This window comes from Pyrus communis, chromosome 1 (genome assembly GCF_041283825.1).
Source record: "Pyrus communis isolate YQ-2024b chromosome 1, ASM4128382v1, whole genome shotgun sequence".
Classification (NCBI taxonomy): Eukaryota; Viridiplantae; Streptophyta; class Magnoliopsida; order Rosales; family Rosaceae; genus Pyrus; species Pyrus communis.
In genome coordinates this window covers 1,195,214-1,207,300 of record NC_142565.1, presented here as the reverse complement: position 1 = coordinate 1,207,300, position 12,087 = coordinate 1,195,214, and the positions used below count along the sequence as shown (strand labels likewise).

The 12,087-nt window shown below is 41.0% G+C and overlaps 1 protein-coding gene across 4 annotated transcripts; it reads right to left on the bottom strand.

Annotated features, from left to right (window-relative positions):
* Window positions 1-16: 16 nt before the first annotated feature.
* Window positions 17-10,806, bottom strand: GLT1 (NADH-dependent glutamate synthase 1). Of its 4 annotated transcripts, XM_068460062.2 has the most exons (22): window positions 10,011-10,806; window positions 9,786-9,905; window positions 9,218-9,331; window positions 8,756-8,908; window positions 8,525-8,625; window positions 8,334-8,430; window positions 7,729-7,838; window positions 7,498-7,601; window positions 7,194-7,373; window positions 6,757-7,100; window positions 6,587-6,657; window positions 6,037-6,506; window positions 5,071-5,940; window positions 4,826-4,980; window positions 4,552-4,713; window positions 2,854-4,431; window positions 2,312-2,527; window positions 1,931-2,199; window positions 1,510-1,815; window positions 1,151-1,418; window positions 756-1,013; window positions 17-658 (listed from the first exon to the last, which is right to left on the bottom strand). In XM_068460062.2, exons 1-22 carry the CDS (start codon window positions 10,386-10,388, stop codon window positions 359-361), a joined length of 6,624 nt encoding a protein of 2,207 aa, XP_068316163.2. In that variant the 5' UTR covers window positions 10,389-10,806; the 3' UTR covers window positions 17-358. The 4 variants fall into 4 exon arrangements, with proteins under 4 accessions (XP_068316163.2, XP_068316164.2, XP_068316165.2 ...); XM_068460063.2 differs by lacking the exons at window positions 8,525-8,625; window positions 8,756-8,908; window positions 9,218-9,331; window positions 9,786-9,905; window positions 10,011-10,806 and adding an exon at window positions 8,139-8,273 and having other exon boundaries at window positions 8,356-8,402; XM_068460064.2 differs by lacking the exons at window positions 8,334-8,430; window positions 8,525-8,625; window positions 8,756-8,908; ... (1 more) ...; window positions 9,786-9,905; window positions 10,011-10,806 and adding an exon at window positions 8,131-8,269.
* Between the last annotated feature and the right edge of the window lie 1,281 nt (window positions 10,807-12,087).

Here is a 12,087-nt window from a genome sequence, read left to right as displayed (position 1 = left end):
GTCTTAAACATAATAATTTCCCTTAACATATAAATTTTAAATAATTGGTAAAAAACCAAAACTGTACATTTATTTTTTTAATAATAACCACGCAAAAAGAACCGGGAAAAACTATAAACAAATTAATAATATATTTTAAAACCCCTATATCCAGCTCCCGCTGCAAACTAGTTTGATTCTTCAGCCACCACCTCCTGCTTCTGCTGCTCCCTCCGGCCTCAGCTCCATTGCAGTGGTGAATCCATGAATCGATTGCGAAAAATCCTTCCGAAACCGAAACATGTCAATCTGCGTGTGATTTTTGCTGCTGCTGTTTAGGTTCTTTAACAATAATAATCTTGGATGATGGTCGAGTCGTCTATGTCATCACTGTGTGTTTACTGCTACCTGTTGGGTTTCTCTTGCTGAGGTCTTGATGCCTCTTGCTAAGATCTGGATGGCTCCCGTTGCTGATGGTGCGGTCTTCCTCGTTCAAGAGGTATTTGTCAACCTGTGCAGCGGCTTGCCTTCCCTCTGAGATTGCCCACACCACAAGGGATTGACCGCGCCGGCAATCCCCGGCGGCAAATACCCCATCCACATTGGTTGAGAACCGACCATAGTCCGCCTTGTAGTTTGAGCGTTGGTCACGTTCCAAACCCAACTTCTCTGCTACCGTCTGGAACAGAACACACAGAAAAACCTAGTGAGCAAAACATGTATTCGAATTTCCAAGAAAGCCTGAATGTCAGTGGATAGGAATTCAAAACACTAACCGCCTCTGGTCCAAGGAACCCCATTGCAAGTAGGACGAGGTCAGCCTCGAGGATCTCCTCAGATCCCTCGATTTCCTTGAATTGGAACCGCCCAGTTTCATCCTTCTCCCATTTGACACGTACCACCTCAAGTCCTTTCACGGCCCCATTCTCATCTCCCACAAATCTCTTTGTCAGCACCTCATAAGTTCTTGGATCTTTGCCAAACTTAGCTGCAACTTCTTGGTGCCCATAATCCACACGGAATACACGAGGCCACTGCAAACACAAAGTAAAGAAAATAAATACGCAAGACATGTAATATGCATTCAACGTCACAAAAACCTTGGTTAATCAGCGCATCCAATCAAGAGTGAGTTAAAAACGAAAAACACAAGATTTTACAATAATCCAACCTGTGGCCAAGGGTTTCCTGGAGCCCTTGTTCGTGGTGGCTCAGGGAGAAGCTCCAGATTTATGATGCTAGTGCAGCCATGGCGTACGGATGTTCCAATGCAATCCGTGCCAGTGTCACCCCCGCCAATTACCACAACTTTCTTCCCCTTGGCAGAAATGTAGTTACCGTCCTCAAGATTGCTATCTAATAAGCTCTTGGTGTTTGCACGTAGAAATTCCATTGCAAAATGTACTCCGGACAGCTCTCTCCCTGGTACAGGAAGATCCCTGCACAAAAAAAATAAATAAATAAATAAAACTTATGAAACGAATGAATCATTGCTATAAACCATATTTAGCATTTAGAATTACAAGTTACCTGGGTTTCGTTGCTCCTACAGCTAAAACAATGGCATTGTTCTCCTCTCGAAGCCTATCAAGTGAGTACAAGGGATCATTTCCAATATTAGCGTTAACCACGAAGTTGACACCTTCCTCAGCCATAAGGTTAACCCGCCGTTGAACTATCTCCACTTTATCAGTCTTCATATTAGGAACTCCATACATCATGAGCCCTCCAATTCTATCAGCACGCTCATACACAGTCACTGTGTGGCCTATTCTGTTTAGCTGATCAGCAGCAGCTAGACCAGCTGGCCCACTTCCTACAATGGCAACCCTTTTCCTGCAATTATAAAAAATATCAAACTAATGATTCATGCACAGAAAACTTGCGAAATGAAATATATATTCCGACAATACAAGATAGCATCACCCTTAGGCTGAGAAGAAAACCATACCCAGTTCTCTTTACGGGAGGTCGTGGCACCATCCACCCTTCCTCAAAAGCCTTGTCTATGATGGCACATTCTATGCTTTTGATAGATACAGGATTCTCGATAATACCCAGAACACAAGAACCTTCACATGGTGCCGGACAAACCCGACCAGTAAACTCGGGGAAGTTATTGGTCTCAAGAAGTCTCACTAATGCTTCACGCCACCTATTCTGGTACACCAACTCATTGAACTCTGGTATTTTGTTACCAAGAGGGCATCCAGTGTTCTCCTGCAAATTTTTTAAATGAACATATTCAGTAATTGGTAGGAGGTAGTCTGTCCATAACTATATAATTCTCGATAACAGGTAAAAGAGCCAACAAAAATATACAAGTTCTTACCTGATGGCAGAAAGGAGTCCCGCAATCCATGCAACGGGCTGACTGAGTCTTCACAAGTGGTCCAGGTTTAGTTTCCTCCATAACTTCCTTCCAGTCATTCATCCGAACATTAGGATCCCTATATTGAACGCCCTCGCGCTCATAAGAAATAAAACCGCGATGTTTAACAGCATCAGTGACCTGAGAAGGCCTCTTCAATGCTTCAGCATCTTCTACCTTCAGCAAAATTCAACTCTCATATAAGATTACAGAATTCGTTGAGATTACCGGGATGCAAACTCAAAATAATCATATTTCTGTATATAAATTTTAAACCAATTACGCTTGTAATGATATGAACACTTAAGACGAAGCCAATGTGAATGCTACTAAGATCAGAGATGTTCCACATATAACTGACATTATACTCATGAAAAAAAATCAGAAGAGAGATCCCCACAAAACAAAAGTTCTTTTGTTTGTCTAACAAAAAGGAGAGAGGGAGAAAGTCAAAGAGAGATGCGTATTCATGCTTATATAATAAGGGTAAATAATTCAATTACCTGATTGGATTTCCCATTTAAAGATGCAGCCGCCAACTTCTTAAGTTCTTCAAAAGCATCTTTCTCTTCAAGCTCTGGCTCATCTTCCTCCTCGTGCTCTATAACCTGTTTGGTTTCCTCTTTCATATCTGCAAGAACACGCTTGTACTCTGTTGGAATAACCTTGATAAACTTAGGAAGAAGATTTTCAAAATCAGCCAGTACTTGAACGGCCAGCAGGCTGTTAGTGTGGCGTTGATGTTGTTGTATCATCATTTGAAGAGTCAGAATATCTTCTTCTTCAAGTGTATCAAGATCTATAAGCTCAGGATTACATCGAGACCGAAATTGTCCATCCACATCATAAACGTAGGCAACACCACCACTCATACCAGCAGCAAAGTTCCTGCCAGTTTTCCCGAGCACAACAACAGTGCCACCTGTCATATATTCACAGCCATGATCACCAACACCCTCGACAACTGCCTTAGCCCCTGAATTGCGAACACAAAATCTTTCTGCTGCCATTCCATTGAAGTATGCCTCACCACTAGTGGCACCATATAAAGCTACATTACCGATGACAATATTTTCTTTTGGGTCAAACTTGCTTCCCTTGGGAGGATAAACTACAATCTTTCCACCAGACAAACCTTTACCAACATAATCATTACTGTCACCCTCAAGCTCAAGCATGATTCCAGAACACAAAAATGCTCCAAGACTCTGCCCTGCACTTCCACTAAATTTGATATGAATGGTGTCAGCAGGAAGCCCTGCCCTGTTGTAACGCTTTGTCACCTCGTGGCTAAGCATTGTTCCAACAGCACGGTTCACATTGCAAATTGGTGTCTCAAAATATACAGGAAGAGCCTTTTCCAAAGCAGCTTTAGACATAGCGATTAACTTGTGATCAAGAGCCATATCCAAGCCATGGTCTTGTTTCTGAACACAATATTGTGCAGCTCCAGGCCGAAGGTCTGCGGCAGGTCGAAGTAACAAAGATAGATCAATATTGTCAAGCTTCTCATTGTTTTTAGTCACTTCTCTATCAACTTCAAGCATATCTGAACGACCAACCATCTCATTTATAGTACGGAAACCAAGGTGCGCCATAATCTCTCTGAGTTCCTCAGCTATCATAAAGAAAAAATTAATAACATGTTCAGGTTCTCCAGCAAACTTCTCACGAAGTACAGGATCTTGAGTTGCGATGCCAACAGGACATGTGTTCTTGTGGCACTTCCGCATCATAATGCAGCCAAGGGTTATCAGAGGTGCAGTGCTGAAACCAAACTCTTCCGCACCAAGAAGTGCAGCTATGGCAACATCTCTTCCAGTTTTTAGTTGGCCATCAGTCTGGAGAGTTGTCCGGCCACGAAGATCATTAGCAACCAAGGTTTGATGAGTCTCAGCCAAACCAAGTTCCCATGGAAGCCCTGCATTCTTAATTCCTGTCCATCTAGAGGCCCCCGTGCCTCCATCATGTCCAGAGATCAAAACATGGTCTGCGTGCCCCTTCACAACTCCACTAGCAACTACCCCAACACCTGCCTCCGATACCAACTTGACACTAATTCGAGCTGCTGGGTTAGCATTCTGCAGATCATTAGAACAGAATTAAGATCCAAATTAAAAATGCATTACTCCACAAGCAGTAGAAGCAATATCACAGCAGGAGAAGCAGTTTATAGGATTCATTATTGAAACGGAACATACCTTAAGATCATGAATTAATTGCGCAAGGTCTTCAATGGAGTAGATATCATGATGGGGAGGTGGACTGATAAGACCCACACCAGCAGTAGAATTCCTCGTAACTGCAATGTCTCCAATAACCTTGTGTCCAGGAAGCTCACCTCCTTCACCAGGCTTGGCACCCTGTGGAAGACAAAGAAGTTCAGTTTATGTTAACTCCAAGAAACAGTTAATGTAGGAACATAGGAAAAAATAGAAGAAAAATCCAAGATCCAGTGTATATATAATTATATACCTGAGCCATTTTAATCTGCAGCTCATCAGCATTCGTCAGATAGTAACTTGAAACTCCAAATCTCCCACTGGCAACCTGCTTAATTGCACTCCTCTTTGGATTCCGTGAACCATCTGAAAGAGGCTCCATACGAGATGGTTGCTCGCCTCCCTCACCTTTAGGAAGGGAAAAAAATTCATTAGCAATATAAAGAAGCAACAGTTGATGTATTAGAAAAGTTCCAAGTAAAGATTTGAAAAACAAACCTGTATTTGACTTTCCTCCAATTCTGTTCATAGCAATGGCCAGTGTACTATGCGCCTCCAATGATATTGATCCATAACTCATAGCACCAGTACAGAACCGTTTAACAATCTCACTAGCAGGTTCCACTTCATCCAAGTGAATCTGCTGCTCTGTGTTTTTAAATTTCAAAAGACCCCGGAGATTGCAGGCTTTATTTAATTCATGAATGAACTTGGAGTATTCTTTATATGCAGCAACACTGTTAGTTCTGGCAGCCTCTTGAAGCTTCGCTATAGCAAAAGGATCATTTAGGTGAACCTCACCACCTTTTCTCCAATGGTAATCCCCAGGATTTGGCAGTGCCACTGCTTCTGCACTTCCTGGAGGATAGCTTCGAGACGGAAATGCCAACTCGTGCATATGAAGTTCGTCGCGAGCTAGCATCTCGAATGTTGCACCCTCAACTCTACTAGGGGTTCCTGCGAAGCACCTCTCAACTACTTCCGATGAAAGACCCAAAGCTTCAAAAATCTGTGCACCCTTGTAAGAGGCCAAAGTAGATATCCCCATCTTGGCAAGAACCTTCATCATTCCGTAGTTGCTTGCTTTGAAGTACTTTTTAACCAGTTCATCCTTGGAGTATATTACCCCATTAGCTTTTGGTGGGATCTTTCCGTCCACCTGCAGTCTCCAAATGGCCTCTATAGCCAAGTATGGGCAGATAGCATCTGCACCAAAGCCAACCAGTGTACAGAAATGATGAACTTCACGTGGCTCAGCAGATTCAATTATCAACCCCACTTGTGTGCGTTCAAGGTTTTTGACTAGATGTTGATGAACAGCGCCAACAGCCAAGAGGGAGCTTACTGCAACACGCTTTGGGGAGAAGGCTGCACATTGAAACAGCGACAAGTAAATAAAACATAGTTGTAAATCAAGTACTTAAAGTTTTCAACTCAATGGTAATATAAATATACAGGCCATACCTCTGTCTGAAAGAACAAGTGTGGTATATCCCTTCTTTATTGCTTCACGCGCTTCAGCACAAATCCTGTCCAAGGTTTCCTCCAATCCTTCCCTACCACGTTTCTTGGAATAAGTTATATCAAGAACTTTGCAGCGCCAACCTCTATAGTTCATTTTCTTGATTGCTTCCATTTCGTCAATGGTCAAAAGAGGACCTTTGAGTGAGAGACGGTGACATTGCTCTTCGGTGGTTTCTGTCAGATCACCCTCTGGACCAATCATGCATTCCATAGAAGTTACTACCTTCTCTCGGATGGGATCAATTGGAGGGTTTGTTACTTGAGCAAACATTTGCTTGAAATACTGGAATGTAAGCTTTTCTCTATTAGACATAACAGCCAACGGGGTATCATTTCCCATCGACCCAAGAGCCTCTACACCATCTTTTGCCATGGGAAGCAACAACATTTCCAAGGATTCAACTGTATAACTGCAGAGTGGGCAAATATTTCAGTTACATGAAAGTCAAAAAGGCAATAACAATAGGTAAGACAAGCAAGAACCACATACCCAAAAGCTTTCAGTGGTGCCAATAAACCGTGGATTCCCATGTTTTCCATGGTTTCATCATCAGTAGATGCCTAGAAGACAAATGATATATAAAAGTCAGAATCGACCACATAACAAAATCTAAGAAAAAACAACAAAGGCGACTTGCATATATAGTTAAGTCAACTTACAAGAATAGCTCCAGCTATGGACGGAGGGACCCTGTCAGATTCATGAACAGAATCTACAATGTCCTTGAGCTCAATCTTTTGCCTTTGAAGCCACTCCCCATACGGCCTTGCCAAGGAATATTGCTGCTTCAAGGCTTCGTCGTCCACAACAACGTGGTTCTCAAAGTCCACCAAAAGCATCATTCCAGGGTTAAGTCTTCCTTTCCTGCTGACATCTTCGGGTGGAATGTCCACTACGCCAACTTCACTGGCCATAATAACGCGTCCACTGTGGGTGACGTAAAATCGACCAGGTCGGAGTCCATTACGATCCAGTGTAGCTCCCAAATAGCGTCCATCAGTAACTGAAACAATTATTTGTTAGAACATAAGTACACAAAAGTAGTAACTGATGTAAATGTATTACCAAGTCAAAAACATTTTAGAGCATATTTTACATGATATAAGAGCTGGCCCATCCCATGGCTCCATGAGAGATGAGAAATACTCATACAGTGCTTTCCTATCCGGGTCCATGTTCTTGTCATTTTGCCATGCTTCAGGAATCATCATCATAATAGCTTCAGGGAGACTTCTTCCAGCTTGAACCAGAAGCTCAAGAACACCGTCAAAAGCTCCTGCATTATGGAACAGTGATTGTACAATCAGACACACAAAATGGAACCGATAACCAAATACGCTCGTCACTTTAAAAGAATGTAGACGTGCATGCACATGCTAACTCAAGTTTTATAAACTCACCTGAATCCGAAGAACTGGCATCCACAATGGGTAACAGCTTCTTTAAATCATTTTCTGATAGACCAAGTTCTTTACACTTAAGCAATCCCTCACGTGCCTTCATCCTGAGTACATTTTACAAGAACGTCAGGAAATTACAACATCCAATATTGACAAGGGTACAAGGCACACAAGACATCAAATGAATGAGCAGGAATGTATACAGAACCCACTAACGGCTAAAAAACAAACCAGTTAACATTTCCTCTGAGGGTGTTGATTTCACCATTGTGGCCAATGACACGCATAGGCTGAGCGCGATCCCAGCTGGGAAAGGTATTTGTTGAGAATCGTGAGTGAACCTGCACAAATAATCAAAAGAACAAATATTATCATGTACAATTCCATATTCTTTATTCATAATATGGAAACCTGATGCTAAAAGCCTAACAACACACACAAAATTGTGTTCAGGCAGCTCCAGTCAAAAGCATACTGCATGGCAAGTACAATTTGAAACCCTAAGCTATACTTCGACCAAACACAATTTCCTTTTCACCACTCATTCGTAATTTTCATCCTCGACAACTGATCATAGAGAGCACTGCACCAAGTTTCTGCAAACATGATTTACTTGATAATGAGGTTTCTTACCAACTCACCCAATGCATCCAATCCAGCATCCAATTTCAATTAGTAATCAAGGGAGTGGAAGAACTTAAGAGATCATTCAAACCTCAATGCCTCAGAAGTCATTCCTCAACCTTGCACCTCTTCAGTTACTGGTTGTTCCCACGCTGTTTGTGGAGCATGGAGTTAGTGGAGAAACATAACAAGTGAATGGATAAAATATTTACCAGGGCCATGTAGCTCGTAAACCTTTCATTGCCAAGATCTGCATAATAGTAATCCTTCAGCTGAACGGGTTTCAGCTGACCTTTGTACACAACAGTTCTACATAAAATCAAGTAACAGATTGAATTAAATGATTGTACAAATTATAAAACTTCGTGAAAAAGAAAGCATGTGAAATATCTAAAGAACAAACCTTGAGGAAAGCGAACATATATAAAAGTCTTTAGCGCCACCAAGTTCAAGGTTTAATGCAGCTCGGATAGCAACCATTAACAGCCTTCTTAATATGTACATCTGGAAGGAAGGAAATGTAAAACAGAATCATATTATCAGGCACATATGAAATTAAACTACTCATTTTTTTTCTCTAAGACAACCCCACACTAGACCTCCAATGGTTGATTCACGACATGGGAAAAAATACCTGTCGCTCGAGGTCAAGTTTTGACCTTGGGGTCGCAGTAAGAAACACTTGCTCAATAACAGGTTCTGTCTGCAAAGCAGACTTCCCCAAGTCTGAGTTATCTGTTGGGACAGATCGCCACCCAAGAACAGTGTGTCCAAGGGACTCTGCAACCTGAAAACATATGAAGAATTTTCACATAAATTCCATCGGACAAGAAATGAAGGTCACAATTAGGGATAGTAAGTAACAAATTTACACAAAAAAGATCCACCAAACAACAAAATGACACGAACAAATTAAGCATTGTCCTACTGATGCACACCACAAAAAATTCTGAAGGACGCTGTCCAATAAGAAATTATATGAAATTATTCCATTTTCATTTCCACATTTTTCCAAACAAACTAAAACAAATGTATTGAGTTCAACAATGTGATAAAGCTCAAATTGACGGGCGTCAATGGAATCATAAGATTATACCTTTGCAAATACTCTTTTGCTTTCTTCTCTTCGACTCTCAGATGCAGGCAAGAAGAACATTCCAACAGCGTATTCCCCTGCCGGGGGAAGGTGGAACCCGGCATCTTTGGTAACCTGAAAAAGAGCAACCCGCAACAACTATCAGTGCTGAGCATGCAGAACTTGGTGATGAAACCATAACTTCAAATGGAAACATTCAACAATAATTAAATGTTCTTCAATCCAAAATTCATACTAGTTTATTTTCTTCAAAAAAAAAAAAAAAAAAAAAAAATCACAGAAAATTACCATGCACATTTAATATATTTAAATAACCAAAAAAAATTTTAATATCTAAACAGAAACAGAAATTTCAGAAAAGGATATGATCTATATAGAAGATTTTCCTATTTTTATAACAAAATAATCTACGAGAAAAAATGATTTAAATTTCAGTTAGGAGCACATGACCTTGACCAACTAACTAACCAACATTAAATATTTAATCTCATTAGAACCCGCCAAAAATAATACATAAAAATACTAAATAAATAAATAAAAATTCCGAAAAATTAGAGATAATCCCCACCTCCTTGTAGAAGTCGTGAGGAACACCGACGAGAATCCCAGCTCCATCACCAGTATTCGTTTCGCACCCACACGCTCCTCTGTGCGTCATCCGCTCCAACATTTCAATTGCATCCGTAATCTAAAAAAACACACACAAAAAAGTAAATAAATAAATAAAACGACACCATAAACGTGCGTTTAGCAATTTTCACATCCACCAGCATAAACAAACACGACGCCGTACCGTTTTGCGGCTGACCTCGCCGGACAATTCGGCGACGAAGCCGACACCACACGAGTCCTTATCAAACGACGGGTCGTATAGCCCGAGAGGCTTCTCTGGAACGGCGGAGAGCATGTTGCGTACGACGACTCGGAGCTTTGGGGAGCGACCTGGACCGTCGGAGCGCCACAAATGGAGCCTCTCGGATCCGGACGCCCTCAATCGGGTCCCGAAGAACTTCTTTGCCAGAGCCTTGCTAGATTTCCGGGAAGCAGAGCAGGTTGTCACCGCCGCCCTGCTCCTGCCGAGCCCAGCTACCGGCGTCGCATTGAGCTGCAACGGCAGAAGTGACGATTTGGTTCGGAGCTGAACGACGGAACCGCCAGTGCTCGCCAACATTATTCAGAAATGGAATCGGATTGGATGCCGATAATTTGCAAATATATAAAATAATTATATAGAAATATATATGAAATATGTGCTTAGAATCTGAGTCGTTTCAGGAATCTTAATCCCGTATTCGAAACTTGATTAGAAGACTAACACAGGATTAGATCCAGATTAACAAAGCGACTGAGATTTTCCTCTGAGATCTGTAGACGACACCGTTTCGAGATTGGGGAGGTGAACGGCTGGAAGTTGGAAGGGGAGAAAAGGTCAACAAATTCGCCGGTGTTTTCTGTTCCCGATCTCAATTTTCCCGGAAAACAAGCGAGAAAGTGATTTTCCCGGAAAATAGTGAGAGAAAACTGAGAAGGAGAGGGAGAAAGAGGGGCAGCACAACCAGGAATATGAGCGGCCCTTTCAGCTTTTGGGTTTCTATGAGGCTCTCAGGCGGTGTTTTTATAGGAAAAAACAGAGGCAGGTTTTCTAGAGAGAGAGACGGAGCGGACTGTTTAAGTGCTAGAGAGAGAAAAACAGGGGAGTGTGGGGACCACAGGAAGGGGAGGGAACCGGGCCTTAATTTACCAAACGCTCACTGTTCCATTTATTTGATTTTTTAAACAAATAATATTATCTATGTTTGTGAAGTTGAATTTAATATCATAATAGGCTAATAATAATATTGTTCAAATTCGTTTTTAACAAATATCAAATTTAAAACCCCTTATTTACGAGAGATTTTTCAGTGTAAATGTCACCTGGAATGGTATATCACGTGTCATTTTATAAATTATGGAGTATGTATATTAAAAAGTTAATAACTTAAAAAATAAAATTTTTCATCACATGTGATATATCATTTGTGTTCCCGTCGCAGCTAAAATTTTTTCCTTATTTACAAGTAAAACGCTCACTGTTTTATTGAAGTGACGGGTACAGCTCAGAATTAGCGAAATGCCACGTGGGCAGTAACCGATGCGGCACGCGACAGCCGCTGATGGCTGGGGCCCGCGTGAAATACTTTGGGGATGAGATAGAGGAGAGAGAAGGTATTTTTTCTTTAATTAGATAAACTCGTTTCGGATTTTGCTTTTTGATGTTTTTCTGTTTGCGTCAGGCCGCCTCTCGCTGTATCCGAGCCTGCAGATCTGACTAGGTTCGGATACGACCTCCGCGGTAAAAAAAATAAAAAATGGTAGGTAATTTGTTGATTTGGATAACTACGACGGTTACCGGTAATCCGGTTTCTTTTATTTATAAAGAAAATTAAATTCTCCATGTTATTCCGGGTTTTCAAGCTTGAATGCCCAGTTTGTCCTTGGAAATCAAAATGTTTTATTTTCTTTTCTTTTATGTTTCAACTAAAATCCAATTTAAATTGCATCGATAATATTTTAATTGATTAGAGGTTGGTCGTTAATTCAACTTGTACAACCCTCAAGGAGGCCCACAACTTCATATTAAAATAAGATTCTTGTGTGTCAAACATGAAACTTAATACATATTTTTATTTTTTTTACTACGCCTCTATCAAATAACGATCGACAAACAGTCTTTTTAATAGTGAAAGTAAAAATGATTTAGTTGTTTTAGTACCAATCGCATCCTATCACATTATCCTTGTGTTAATCTGTGTGTTGTTCCTTATCATATTTGTGTGCTAATTATGTCATTACATAAATAAGGAATTTTCAATCAGATTTTTATTTTTCTC

Bases quoted from the DNA above. Each gene is read 5' to 3' on its own strand.
- GLT1 (XM_068460062.2), bottom strand. From the start codon at position 10,388: ATGTTGGCGAGCACTGGCGGTTCCGTCGTTCAGCTCCGAACCAAATCG. The intron at 9,906-10,010 runs GTACGGCGTCGT...GTGTTTTTTTAG, and splicing joins GCGAGGTCAGCCGCAAAACG to ATTACGGATGCAATTGAAAT. The intron at 659-755 runs GTTAGTGTTTTG...GTTCTGTTCCAG, and splicing joins GGTTCCTTGGACCAGAGGCG to ACGGTAGCAGAGAAGTTGGG.